Source organism: Falco biarmicus, chromosome 3 (genome assembly GCF_023638135.1).
Source record: "Falco biarmicus isolate bFalBia1 chromosome 3, bFalBia1.pri, whole genome shotgun sequence".
Classification (NCBI taxonomy): Eukaryota; Metazoa; Chordata; class Aves; order Falconiformes; family Falconidae; genus Falco; species Falco biarmicus.
This window is the reverse complement of record NC_079290.1, coordinates 100,117,767-100,133,350: the sequence shown is the minus strand read 5'-3', so window position 1 is coordinate 100,133,350 and position 15,584 is coordinate 100,117,767. Positions and strand designations below refer to the sequence as shown.

At 39.5% G+C, this 15,584-nt stretch overlaps 1 protein-coding gene across 1 annotated transcript in view; it reads right to left on the bottom strand.

The window, feature by feature from the left end:
- CDKAL1 (CDK5 regulatory subunit associated protein 1 like 1) overlaps nucleotides 1–15,584 on the bottom strand; it is a 427,425-nt gene that overhangs the window by 150,304 nt on the left and 261,537 nt on the right. Inside the window, exon 10 of the mRNA XM_056332411.1 lies at nucleotides 12,070–12,236. Coding sequence (XP_056188386.1) covers nucleotides 12,070–12,236 — 167 coding nt within the window. The remainder of the gene's footprint in view (nucleotides 1–12,069; nucleotides 12,237–15,584) is intronic.

Below are 15,584 nucleotides of genomic sequence, written 5' to 3'. Positions count from 1 at the left end.
GTGTTAGGATATAAATATCACATTCTAACCCAGTGCTTTAAGGTAAGATTGTTCCAGTCTTCCCTTTTACTCTCCTTACCCCTAAAACTACGCTAACGTACATTACCACATAGGATTGATTAAATTATAGCTATGTGCTGAACAGTCATACTTAGTCAATGCTGACAGATTTTCCCACACCACAGATTGCACACAGAACACTAGATTTCATCACTTAATAAAACTATTAGTTAATATCCCAGAGAGAACTTGAAGGATATCATGGGCTAATGCATACTTGTACTTTACAGTGTCTCAACATTCTAAGCTAAACATCTGTTTCCTGCTGTTTTTTATAAATATATATAATTATATTTTTTTTACAAAGTGCTTTGCATTACTAGATATAATTGCATATTTCAGTTAGAAGGAAAAATGCAACATAGAATTTTACTTCCATCTGGAAACAATAAACAAACAACTTTTTGAAATTATACAACTGTGAAAGAAAATTTCTGTCTTTAATCATGACTGAAACAGCTGATTGCCTTTTCCCCCCATCCCCTGGAATCTAATAATAGGTCTATGAGCAAAGGGAAGGGCTACATGAAAACGACATTTCATGTAGGAATGAAAAGGTCAAAGAGTAGCACAATTTGTTTTAAGCTGATTTTACAAAAAATAAAAGTCATCTATGCTTGGAATCTAAAAATGTACGTGAAATATCCTTTAGGATACTGATCACATTGGGAAAAATTTTTTTCTAGTTCTTAGCAGCTGGAGTACATCAAGGCACATTGCCAGAAAGATTTTTATCTAGTCAGTGCATTTTATCCTAGCAATTACAATACACAACTTTAACCACCTAACCAGAAAATCACTCCTTCTGTCTGTAATGACACCATGTGCAACCACAGAGAATCACAGAGGCAATAAGCATCACTATCTGTGCATCTTCATGGCAGTACCAGCAAGCTGTTCAGGCAGCGACTCTTTCCCCTAACTAAAAGTAGGCAAAAATCCAGGATTTGAATTCTGCCTTGCGTTTGAGTTGCTGTGATATGAATAACTCGCTTCCTAGCAAAAGGATTTTGTCCTCTGCCAGCAGTGAAGCCCAAAGAAACCCTTATCCATATGGAAACATGACAAAATGGCACTCCCTCAAAACTTCCTCCCCTTGTGGCAGACGTTCATTTGGGATGTCACGGGGGCGTCTGCTGGCTGTTGTCTTTCAGAAGCTCAGTGGTGCCACCACCAGCACCGTCTGGATAAAAACCAAGTGGCTGCGGCCCATTTCATAAATTCCTCTGCTGCAGCGCAGTTCAGGAGCAGATGTGAGCTCGTGATGCAGGCACGGCAACCATGACACAGTACGATCGAGCCTGGAAAGCCCGTTACAGTTTTGTTAAAACTACAGAGCAGGGCGCCTTCCCCCTGCTTCCCACCCCATGAGTAATGGGGCTGCAAAACCCAAAGAACGCGAAGGATGTGCAATGGCAAACCTCCCCAGGGCGCTGGCTGGAAGGCAAAGCCTCCCTCTCACCTGCCTATGAAGTGGGGGAGGTGTAACGAAGCCATCTGATGGCAAGTAAGAGCAACCCCTCCCCTACCCAGTGCGACGTGACATACGCGCAGGTCTTCATCCGATCATTAGGATAAAGGCAGGTCACGCTGGAGCAGTTGGAAGCCCACACAATGTCATTTGAACCTTCCAATCGAATCTTTGGGTTGCCAGATAGAGGGCAAAAATGCTGTTTTGTCATATGGGAAAAAATGCTTTCTACATTACCAAACAAAACCTGGTATTAGCTCAGGCCACCCTTCGAAGTGGATATAAACCAGGCTGCAATCCGTGATTTGCTGGCAGGAGAACTAGCCATGAGAGCCACGTGCTCGGCCCTAGCTCTTCCCAGCTGGTCTCCTAAGTGTGGGATCTCTACTGCTTCCAACCCCATAAAACAGACAGCCCTAGCTAGCTAGGCACCTTTGCCTCTCTCAGGGCTACATGATAAACCTCACCTCTTCATCCCCAAACCGAGCCGTACCAGAAACATCCACCTGCCATTAAAAACTTGCCACATCTTCTTTTACTCAAAATGAGGACAGGCTAACAGGAGTTCTTTCAAAAAAAGGTGACATTGAGATAATACCACAATAGAATACTGTATTTCGTAGTTCAAAGCTTCAGATGAGGTTTGCTGCATCTCTTCCCCTAAGTCAGTGCACAAACACGGACACACACGGCACCAAACACTAGCTACCTGATTTTTTCCTTTCAAACACCGAAACATCAAGAACTCTCCTACTCAACTAACGAGTGCATGTGTTTCTCTCCAAGACAGGACTCTTAACCTGGACATACATAGTATACCATAGCGTCATGTTTTGCCTCTACCTGCTAAAAACAGTAATTCCCAGTACAGATATCCCAACTTGGATTGCTGAAATATTCACAGTAAGAAAACTCGGTACCCCTATCACAACCTGCTTCCAGCATTAAAGCAGGGCTGGCTTTACATAGGGTAAAATGTAACATATCAGCATCCACATTGGGTAGATGCTGATTGTTTATTGCTCACTTTGCATGGAGCCGTGCGCCCAAGTAGGACGCGAGCCTCTGCAGGTGTGCCACCAACACACAGCCGAGGGGCGCATCCAGCAATAATAGCACCACACTGATTGCCTGAAGTTATTGCACATGAACTGATGGAAGTTGTGGGGTTGGAAACATGCAGCAAATAGTTCTGTGCTTTCCAAGACAAAAACTGCTCCTATTGCTGCTGCAGCCATCATTATAATCCTAAAGAGACTTTGTGGAGCACTGTTTGTCCAGTTTCAATAAAAAGATTCACTTTAGGATAAAATGTACTTTTAATTAGCAGGTAGAGCGATGGCTTAATAACTCAAAGCCAACTAAGTAAACAGCTAACGCTAGTTCCTTGTGAAATGATTGATTCTGATGTGCAAAAAAATACACATTTTTTCATTTTCTCCATGGTGCACTCTAATTTCTTATCACTAAGCACTCCTCAAATAAAATATTTTTTCCCTCACAAGTAAATTAATACTATTTTTGCAGTATGTATTAGAAACACATATTGGGAAGTTCCCTCAAAGGGTGATTTATTGCACCAGCACACTGCTACTTTAAATAACTCTCTGTCTCATACTTTATGCTAATAAAACCTTGAAAATGAATTAAAGCATAGAGGGGGCGCACACAACAGGCAAGTAGGATTGTCACGCTAAACTTTTTGTCTTCGGAAACCTGGATGAGTGAAATGGATTGCTGGTTTCATCCATATTATGCATTTGCTCACCAGCTCAGAAATGAGAATCCCATATAACAGAAAACAATTGATGGCTTCTGCTCAGAAGGAACTCGGAATGAACGGCACACCCCAACAGTGCTCAGCTGCACTGAGACGGAGCAGTGCCAGGAAGCCTCCCCATTGTTTCCTTCTCTTTCATACAAGCAAGTACAATACCTGAAACAGCATCTGTGTTAGCAGGTTACAGTGGAAGGAAAATAGTGGAAGGTTTTAATCAAAACCTAAACCTTTAGGCAAGCGCTATCACATCCTTTCTTGTGTAGATATTCAATTCACTGAGCTAAATTTCATAGCAAAACAGAATAAAAATATTCAAAACCATGACCACAAGACTGATATCACAGGATTTACATTCTTCAGCAGCTCTTGCACATTTAACGTAACTAAACTAATTGAATTCCAAAGACTGGGTAGAAAAGAATTTATGTCTTTTTCTCAATTCACCGTGATACAGAATCCCAAAGCCAATATTACTGTGCAGTTTTATTAAAGTTTCTAGAATACATTATATTCCCTTTTTCTCATTTTTAAAGAATAAACACCTCCAAAAGAAAATCAAACTTTTTTTTAACAAATGCCAAAACCTAATGAAGCAAGCAGTCTTACTGAAGATTATGTAGATGATGCTGCAAAGCACAGTGACTGTGACAGCTCATCTATCAAAGAAAACAAAAGGGTTTATGCATCTAAACTAAATAGAAGCTTTTGGAACAGCACGGAGAGTAGTTGGTAGAACTTTACTTATTATAATATAAATTACTAGGAAAGTGGGATCTTATTTGTTTTTCAGGGAAGGCAGAAATATTAAAATAAGATGGCACAGTTTGTTATGTAAGCTATGTATGTGACAATAGCTACTACCCCAATGCCTTGAAGTGCATGACAACTGCTCAAATTCCCACTTGATTTAGTAAAAATGCAGTTTTTCATGTATGCTCTACCTGTTCTTTGAATAAACTGCACAAGTAACAGTGATTTTTATTTTATGCTAGTAACCCACCAACGAAGCAAGCCACAGCTCCAAAGGCCTGCTGAGCTGAGGCAGCATTCTAAGCAACTGACAGACAACCTGACACTCAACACAGGATTGAGTGTGGATCTGTCTGCATTTAAATACTCTTCGTTCTTGTGGTATCTAACAAGCAAGAGAAACATTCATATGAGCAAATCATAATTAAGGTACAGTTAACATGCACAGCTTTAACTGGTCAAGCAATCTGTGACTTAACGTTAACCCCTTTTTTGCAACACCAATTTTTATGCTCAGATTATTAAATACAGCAGAGGACTAGATGCATGCATAAAATATTCTGTCTTGATGGAGAACAGAATCTTGCATAATAAAGGCAGTTCTTGCGCTGTGTTTCTCAAAGTGTGTTTTCTACCAGTGTTACAAAGAACAGGAGCTTCGTTCCCAGCACCACAAACATTCCCTTCTACATTATCTGGCAGCAAACCTTTACTGTTCATCAAAGTTCCCAATGCAATAACATTGTTAAAGTTTCTGAGAACATCTAAGATGTACAGATGCAACACAAAACCTTCAAGAAGAGCAAGATGGGTTCTTATTTTGACATTTTATTAAGATGAATCATATGCCACCAATTGGAAGGAAACGTGTCACCAAGCATTTATGGACATTAGGACTTGCTGAGTCTGAGATCTCAAAACTCTAGAGAAAGTGCTGTGACAAAATGCAGCTTTAAGCACAGCAGAGGTTCTTCCCTTTTCTAACCCCATTAATATCCAAACACACATTCCCTCTGGGGTGAGTTCACAAGTGAAAAAGTTCCCATGATGCTATCTATGTCTTAAGGAGTAACTTCAAGGAAATGTGCTGTATTTGGAAACCCCAAAGACAAAGAACACTTTAAGAGGAAGAACAGAAGAGACAGAGTATTTTCAAAAAAAAAAAAAAAAAAAAAAAAAGCAAGCTGTAATACACTGAGTAAGCAAAGATGCATACACAGTGTTCATAGGACAAATAAGCATTTAACATAATACCAAAGGAAATAATAAGCATCCCTTCCTACCCACCCCATTTTTTTTTTATTAGAAAACCAGCTCCCACTGCCCCTCTCCTCCCCTTAGTATCTGAGATTTCTTTGAATTTTACTGCTAGCAAGACACACACAGTTTGCATAGACACAACTATGTAATTACAGCAAGGGAAAGTTGCATGGTCCACCGACTACAAAACACTACAAAACTCACAGTAATATGAGGTCAGGGGCTTAACTATTCATTTATTTAAATGTATGCTACAGTTTTCATTTTTTCTGGTCAAATCAACAGATTTTAATTGGCACTTTCAAATGCAGCAGTCTATGAAAATGACAAAAATAATACCAGGAACAAAGCAAATACATGCCCTAAAGGCCTTTTAATTCCTGAAATGATTCTGCCCTTTTATTTGCCACTGAAGAATGTGAGCATATTACTCCCTTTTTTAAATGCATTTCAAATCAACATACACCCCAGATTATTCAAGACTTGAGCTTATGCACAATGCTCAGAAATGTTCAGGGCACTCAGAGGAAAAAAAAGAACAATATGGGAAAAAGAAATGTGAATTACTAATTTTACTGTAATACATATCTATGTGCTGTGTCAGAGCACATTTGAGAAAGCCATCTGTAGGGTATCAGCTTCAATGAGGTTAAGGAACATAAACACCAAGCTGAAATGAAAAATCAAAGCAAAACAGCAAAGAAATACCATTGCGACTCATGGCACACTTGGTACACCTTATGAATTTAAAGACACTGAAACCATGCAAACTCCATCTCAATGGCTGGTGTATCACTCAAATGTCCTGAATTAATAACGAAGATAAAGCTCACAGATGACATATGGTATGGTTTGAGACAGACTCATTTTGACAGGTGACAAAGACAACTACTCATCTAGTCATGTGAAATTAAGCACTTACGGGAATGGCAGGTGTGAACTGCCTCCTTTATACAGATTTGGAAGCATCCATCAGTCACCGCGAGTGGATACAAAACACTGTCTCACTAGAGCACTAGCCAATAACTCCATAATATGAGTGTTGAATAAGTGCCTGGAGGTTCCTTCCAAAGCAGGATGTATACCTTATGTATGTTTGGTACATGTTGATACTATAGGACAATAACATCTTTGCCAGCTGGCAGGCTGTGCAATTCAAACAGTAGCTCTGGGCAAAGACATCAGGGTAAGAAGACACAAGGTAACTATGCCTGTGCATTCATTGCAGGGTTTTGCTAGGACTAACATTTCCTTCAGTTTTAACATTTCATAAAATAAAAAATAAAATAAAAAATTCTCAGCTAAAACATTTTTCCCTGACCAGAGTTCATATCCATTTACCAAAATTTTCTGCCATGTAGATGAAATCGAAAGTTTTCCTCAACACCATGTGGCATCAATGTATTAAGGGAGGACCGACACTGGACAAGGGTGCGCATCTCAATATCTGTTTGAAACCGAACTTCAAATAAGCAAGCTATACGCTTCACGACGCATACATTCAAGCAGGCTGCTAAGACTGGGAGAGAGCACTTTGCAAGACACAGTACTATTTCCACTGGTTGGCCAGATGTTCTCTGAAAGGCAAACTGAGGATATCTCCTGCAGCTAAAATGCAAACTCCAACAACTTTCTTAGACTTATTACCCAGATCAAGAGAAACAATGTTGGGGTCTCAGGTCCATCAGTTTTTTTAAAGACACCAAATAGTCCTCTTTGTTGTACCAACAAGCCTTGCCCAGGAGTAGTCTCACCAGTGCTGGCTGTGTTCAAAGCAACGTGATGGTTGGAAGCCGCAGTGAAACTGCAATTTCCCACGCTTCCCTTCCAGCTATGGGTTTGTTCAATCTGCCTGGTGACTTTGGGGTGAGCAAACCAAACTCCCTTCCAAGGAAATGAGAGCAGTGGCCATCCTCCAGGTTCACAGCGAATGTGCTCCAAGCCCATCGTGGGAACAGAGGAATTCAAGCCAACAACTTGCCTTTGAAACAGCTTTGGACCGTCAGCATTGGGAAAGTTTCGTTAAGGCGATTAGACTTATTTTGAAGACTCCAAAATGCAAATAATGTAGATATAGTGGCTTCACTACCAAATTCTGCAATTTCCTGATCTGCTGTTATTGCTTCGTACTACTTACTAACGTAAGCACAGATATCATCTGAAGATGAAGAAAACAGCAGATAAAATACTTAGCATTTTAGATTGCACCCTGAAGAATTGCGATAAAGGCTCTTTTTCTAATGATAGCTCAGTAGGCAGCATATCAAAAAGTGTTTAATATTTTGCACGACTATAAAACACTGCATGGTTTTAAATATTCCTTTCTTTACAAATAAGGAGGCCCAACTGAATGCAGAATTTATCATTTGAAAACATATGTTTGCTTCTCATCCCAAAACTGTTCATGCTATGTGCATCTTTAAGTACATAAGGCACCATTACCACCATATTTACTGAATAAAAAACTGGAAGTACTAAATTGTCAGACTGTACCAAACCAGTATAATGGTGATTTTCATGAGATTACCAGCCTCCCCTGAAATGACAAGCATCTTTAAGGGCAGAACAGCATTTCCCTGACAGTAGTACCTGAAGGCACTGGGTATGCTCAGTATTTTCAGTCGTGAAAATGTAAATTGACCCCCCTGCTATAATAAACCTGAGTTTGAAGGACCACTGGCCCAGGCCCCCACATCTACCAAGACTTCCAGCATGAGAGCATCAAGGCCAGTTAAAAGCACCCGCAACTTTCCTTTGCTCCCTCCTTTGCTCTGGTCCCACCACTCATGAGCCTCCTCCTCGTCCTCCTCCCCTTGGGCCAGCGCCCAGCATCAGCAGAACAGCTGAGCTGTGGCTGGCACTTCCTAGGGATGCTGAGAGAGATTCCCAGGTACAGCGGCAGGTAACACACTCCCAGGGCACATGGCATTTTCTGTTCCTCCACTTTCATTTCCAGGGAACCTGTGAACGTGGGCACAACATCAAGGAGTCGAAAGAATCCCAGGGCCAATGCCCAGCCACAGACCTGGTCATACGGCACAAAGTAAACATTGCCAGCAGCTTAAACAGATCCCTGGTCATAATCCCACCACGGTACACTTTCTAAGCAGATAGTATCTCAAGAGTATGCTTATGAAAAAATTTATTTTTTTTTAAGAAAAAAATAAGAATCTGCAATCACTTTTTCGCACTTGCAAATACATTTCAATCTCTAAGCAGTTCATCAAACAGCTTATCCAAAAGTGGGCTAAGTATCTTCTAGTGTAGGAGAAAGCCGTTCCATCTATATACAAAAAATACACGTAGCATGAAAAGCTGCATTATTTTAGTCAGTGGATACAATCTCTTTTGCTGAGAACCATCAAGGCATGAATTAATATGTAAGTAAAGTACTTCATCTGTGGCTACATCTTGATGAACCACCTGAGCAACACAAAAAATACAGCTGGGCATATTTCAAAGGACCGAGGTGTGGGGCAAGGGAAGCAAATGCAGTGCTCCAGTACCTCCTGTCTGTGGATGGCTCTGCACACCGCCAGCGCCATTTGGGCAACTTAGGCTTCCATTGTCTATAAAGTGATACATTCTTAAAATTTTAGTTCTTTATTCAATCATATTATCCATAGGTGCCACTTTTCCCTCAGTCACGGAGGACGCTGGCATTGCCATTGTGGTCTGAGGGATTCCTTGCTTGTACCGCAGCTGTGCCATCTGCAACTCATGGTATCGAGCTGCCCACCCCCATCCTTTTTAATTCCAATCGTCTCCCACTCTGATAATTTAAAGGTGCAGAAAAATCCAACAAAGAGTTAAAGAAACCTGTGAATTTCAAGTACACAAGCCAGTGTTCTGATGCTTTGAATGATCAGAGATTAAAATACATGGCTATCTGAAAAAAAACCCCCAGGTATTTGTGAAATATTTTAAAACCTTATATTTAAGCACAAAACCAGTCCCAATGATAGAGCAGTTCATGCAGTACTACAAAGCAGTGTTTAAAAAAATGCACATAATAAAATGCACAAAACTGGAATTTTTAAAACATTTAATTTACAGTTGAGTGTTATTGGAGAAAATAAATGTCTTTATCATATAAACTTTGTGATTAGCTTTGGAGGTTGCAAGCATCAGACAGACATAAAGCTGGCCAGACATTTCACCTGCAGGTAAGCTCCAATAAATATGGCAAAAACTGTAAATGAATCAAAATTATTGCTTTCAGGCTCACTCTCTAGGGAAGCTCTGTCCAGATCTTAAAATTAATTTATGCTTTTACATGTCTGCTGTCGCTCTATGCCACTTAGCAGGCATGTGTTCATTACTAAAGTGAAATAAACCCTCGCCTAGCAGTTGCATATGTACAGTTATATGCAACTGCTGAACAAGTCTGATTTTTGAAAGATATGAGTGGAACAACTTCTTCCTTTCCATTGGATATAAAAAGTGACATATGATTTGCACATTCTCCCATGTAAAATTTTTTCGCAGAAACTCAAAAAACGTCCTAGTTAGCAACTCAATTTCTCACAAAATAGATTAATAAAAAGCAGTACCTTTAAAAAATATTAATGAAAACATGTTTGCAACCAATAACACAATTTCATACCTTTCTTAAAGGATAACAGAACTGCATCTGAATTTTATCCTAATCAAGTGACATGAAGGTTAATCAACTTCTCAATTTATTTTGTGTTTTAAACAAATCATAGTTTTAATCATAAAAAGTTTGGTTTTGTCTGGTGAAAATGCACACAGGAGGCTGCCAACATTCCCTAGTGATCTTTCAGATACAAGTCTGGTAAGCTTGGAAGAGGAGACTAGACAAAAATGCAAGGGAAAAAGATTCTGACAAATTTAGTTTGACGAATCATCAAAATTATTTCATGAAATTACAAACTCAGAAATTCTTGGCCATACACAAAACTCAGGAATGTGGTAAAATAATTCTTAAAATAAATAATCATATAAACTGGAAGTTGTATGGAAGAGTGAAGAAGACAGGCAGCAGCAGATGCTGCTATGGTACAGGAGGGCTGGTGCACACGTAACACATTTTGCACAGCAACATCCCAGAGACATGTTCTGAACAGGCTTTCATGAATTCCTCCCCCTTTGCAATCGTATTTAAAAGATCCATTTTTAAAGAGATTAGAGTACTTTTCCTGAATATGAGTCAGGTCAAAAAGAGTCCTACCTACAGCACTTTCTAGAAAATTTAGAAACAGGAAGATTAGAGACCATAAATCAAAACAATTTACAGGTTTGTGACATGGTCATACTTACCAAGGTGGGTACTGATTGAAGGAATGCAATATACTTTCCACCTTACTCCCATTATATGAAATTAAAACTACTACAGGGCCCCTTAGCTGGGCAGAGCAGTTTCTTATTTCCAGCAACTGATTTACTTTTTTTTTTTTAAAAAAAAAGAAAGCTCCTGAGAGTACTCATAAGTTGAGCAGCAGTGACAAAAGCAGCAGTCTGTGCCAAAACACTTTTAATAATGTGAGTTAAAAATGAAAGCAAAGACACTAACTGTGAAAATTGCTAAAAGCTTGATTTGCTTCTGTACAAGATGCTGAAAAATGTTAAAATACAAAAGAAGAGAAACTTGTGACAGATATGAGAGTTTGAGACAGAATGCAAAGCTCTAAAAAAACCCAGCCAAACCACTTCCCATAGATTTTTATTCAGTGTGTTGTCAAGACTAGCTTAGTGAAGCGTATGTTAAACCAAAGAACAAAATAACAGCCTGGGAAATTTCTTGCGGTTTTCTGCAGCTTGTATTCTTTAGCTGGTGAAGTGAAAATCTGCTTATTCCTATCAGGATGAGATTCCTTCAGCCCATGTGCTTCAACAGGGAAAGGTGCAGTTATGGCACTCTGGTGAGAAAATACTGCCCTCGACATCTTCAGAAAATGCAAGTGCAACAGCTAATTCTGTAACATTTTTGGGAAAGCAGCATGGAGACACCAGCTATTTATCTGGATACTGCTGATGCACACATTTAGAAAATTTACCTAAAGCTGTCTTTTTCACTGCTTCTTCCTCCTCCTTAAAGTTAGGTTCTTTCTATAAACAGTTCTTAGGAATTTCAATAAATTCATTTGGTGACAGAATCCAACTAAACCAACCTATCTTTGAGACAAAACTCTTGCTACTTGCTCTGCATACATACAATATTATTCCAGATAGATATAGTTGTACACTCCATTGCTTCTAATCTCACTGCACTACTTAGTTACGAATTTTTTAACACAGATACACATTTAGAATTTCCAATTCTTATCATGGAAGCTTTACACACTCTCAGAATAGCATTTGACTTTTGATGACTCAACGTTGTTGAGTGAGTGAGGTCGGCATATAGTATTTCTGGAAATACTCATCCAAGGTGTAGCAGGAAGGCAAATTCAATTCCATAGCCCATCGCATGCTAATGACATTTCCTCTAGTTCTTGGGTACACTAGATATACACACAAATGCAACATTGCTATAATAAAGCTCCACTGGTCAGAGACCTCAGTAATACTGTCATCCCAAAATGATCTGAATATCTTATTTCAATAACTTGCTGTGTCAGGCAAATGGCTTAACAGTATTAGTCTAATTCTAGAAATTTACTTCAAGTCCACAATTTTTTTTAAGCTACTACTTAAAATGAAACGCACTATACACAAGGTTCCATGCTGACTCACTCAATGAATGGCTACACTGGCATATAAATGATTCTCTTTTCTTCCTTACCTCCAGATGCTCTAAAATATAGGGAGGGTTTGTCATGCCAAGCCTCAGCATAGCTCCCTCAGGAATAGCTTCAACCAGCTTCCACAGAAGCGTAGGGAGGTCTGTGCCAATGTCTCTGCCATAAGCCCCTGTGTCTTCACTGGTCAGCCATATCTCACAAACACCCTCTGTGAATAAAAGAAAGAGATAATTAACAAATCTGTTTTAAAGCTGTTTATTTTATCATACAGCTGCTCACTCTTTTTAATGCAGTATTTCACAAGGCTATTATGCAGCCAGACTGGGTACTGAATTGTGAGGGGGAGGGAAGGAGAAGGCAGGCTTATCCCATGGGTAGCAGTGGGTTATTAAGTTCATTTTATGAGCACAAGAGTGCTACAACAATGCTGTAAATTATCATTGCTGTGGAGTGATTAACATTCACAGCCAATGACTAATTCTGTGCTGGCTCTACAGCAAGTCAGTCAAGTTTAGTACTGGGCTCTGTTTTTTGAGTCTAATTCATTAAACACCGCAAGTGACATTACCCAAGCAAAAAGTTTGCATTAATAGTTGTTACTAGAAGTTAACTTATTAACTGGTAAGCTTCCAGCAAGCAAAAACCAGCTCTAAAGCACAGCGATTAACATTCCTCCTGGAATAACTATTAAAAACTTGTATTCTTCAAATTATACAATTAGCAATGCAATATTAAGGTTGTATTGAACAGGTTAGTGACCACTGCATGACTGAGCGACAGTGTTGGAAAACCTGTTCCCTAGCAGTTAATACTTTTATTTTCCATCAATCAGGGACTTAGGAAGTTGTATATTTGATTTATATCAGAAAGAGTAGTGACCTTGAACACCGATATTTAGTAATAATACCCTCCTGCTCAAAGAGGGGAAAGATTGCACCGCCCTTTAATAACAGCTGAAAGCAATGAGGTTTCACACAGCCCCTTTATCAGTCTGCCCAGCTTCCATCCTTTTTTGCCATGCAATCCATCTCTCCCTCCTCCTCAACCCATAGCAAGAAATCAGCCATCAAAAACCAGGTGGCTGGGAGGAAGACGCCAGTGATTCCCAGTGAGATAAGGTACCATTAACTCAATGAAGAGTTAATAATACTGATGATGAGCAAGTAAAGAAAACATCCCAGCGCTAGAAGGCGCAGAATTCATCAAAGCACTCTTTGGACCAGCAGAGAATTTATCATAAAATGTAAATCTTGTTTATTTTAAAAAGATATATTTATGATGAGGAAAATATAAACACATACAGAGACTTTAATCACATGAAAAGTAACAAACCTAGAAAAACAGAAGTTTTAGAAAAAATGTAAACGCAAGGCTGTCACTGAAATACACACTACAACAGCAAGGGCGGACAGCAGGCTGTGCTGGGCCAAGTTAATTCTCTGTTCAGCAAGGTTTTCAAGGTCATTTATTATTTAGACGTAAGAATACTTAAAAATTAAAGCTGAGCCAACAAACTCATTGCATCCGAAGTTTTGCCTCAAGAGTAAGGTAGCGAGAGATGTATAACCCTGTCCCTGGAAGCAGCCTGGTGGAAAGTACTCTCTAAGTACTGCTCTTTGGTTACCCAGCTTGCAACCACGACCTTGTAGCCACGCTCAGCCTGAGCCTCCCCGTGCCTGGCCAGGTGGGCAGGATCTGCCAGCAGTGGATTCCACTGCAACTGCTAACATTTTTGGAATTCATCCCACCACAGGCAGTACCACACCATGAAACGTACTCTAGGGTTCAACGCCTGCCCTACATTTTCCTGAGTTACGGAACAAAAAGAAGTGAGAACTTGTTAAGTTTTCAAAATTAAGAGAAACATAAAGGATCTAAACGATGGCTAAAGCCCTGTTGTTTTTTTTTATATCAGTCTCCAGTAGCCATCAAAACACTGCAAAACAGAGTAATTTACTTGCTGAGTTTCTACTGAAAAAGAGTAATTTTCATTTTTAAGCTTTCAATCTAAATAATTGCATGGGTTTGGGGTTTGGTTGTGATTGGGTTTGGGGTTTTTTGTTTGGATTGTTTTGTTTTTCATGAAAATGGGTAATGGAATAGTGCCTCACAGCTACCAGACGAACGTTGAGGAAAAAAAATAAATCATTGGCTAGGAATGGAAATAACATTCCTGTGGAAAACAACAGTGAGCTTTTAAGGCTGCAGAGGTGGGGACCATTAGCCCCCTGGTGGGCTGAATCTTCAAATTAAATCACAAGAAGAGGAAGCAGCTGTAATAGTAAATCAGCAACAACAGGAATAACTGTCTCACCTGCTCTCCGATCAGGGTGTTGAACAACAAGCGATGGGAACAAACTCATGCTGAGAGCACCAAGGACGTGGTCTTAACGCGAGGGGTGGGGATGGACGCCGGTATTTTAGGAGGGAGTTCACATCCCTGTTTCTGGCTGACAAAATGGATCTTCAAATCCTGAAAGCTGCTGTGAGTGTTACGTGTTTACAAGTAGCGTAAATCAACCTTGTACACAACTGTGTGTGATAGAGGTTCGGTGTCAACTGCTGTTAGGCTGTTTACTCTAGTCCTTTGCATCCTGACTTCAGGAGTCCAAGCTTACACCAGGTAAGAAGAGAAAACAACAAACCTCTCAAAGACGTCATTCCCACTCAACTCCCTTCCCCTCCAAACACCAGCCCTACACAGGAATATGCTGAAATAAACTGTCTAATCACATACAGTATTTTTTTCCTTTCTTTTTGCAGTGAACCTCACTTAATCATTCACCATTCTGTTACTGGGTAATTCTGGTGCTAATAAAAGCAATCTGATTTTGTAAACAAGAAAATTGATCCAAACTGCAGAGTTTGGATGTGTAAACTCAGAGCATTTGTTACAGTATTAAGGCCAATTATCATTATATTCAAGTAATTACAAGTCTGCCTTTGGTCACAACTCATAGTTTATTTCTCACTCTGCCATTACCACCCAGCTCCAAAGAGTAACCTCAACAGCTGGCTTCTGATCTCTGCTCTGCTGTAACTGGAGATGACTGAGAATGGAAAATGTTGGAAAAAGAATAGGTTCCAAGGAAATGAAGGAGCTTCTGAACCTATTCCTTCTCCAACGGCTCAACATAAAGAACAATCATTGGGAATTATTTGACACGGGTTTTGATTTCATTTTTGTGGGGTAGTCTAAACAATCCTTGTCATAGTGACAAGAAATCCTACAGTTATCACTTTTACACGATATGTGCATTTCTGGTTTAGAGACCACTTCAAATGGTTCATTTTTAATAAAAATGAATCTAGCATTTTTTATTTCGCTTTATCTTCATGCCACTGTTGTGAACACCATTTCCAGCAGTAGCAAACATCTTTTAAATTAAAATCTACTCCATCCAAAAAAATGAATTTACTTCAATCTACAAAAACATCTGAAGATGTTAATATATCAGACGCTAATCCCGTTGAAATTCTATTTGTTCACCCACTGTACCTTTGCACAAATGAAATCTGACCACAAAATTCCCTTTTTTTTTTCCATCTCCCTCCC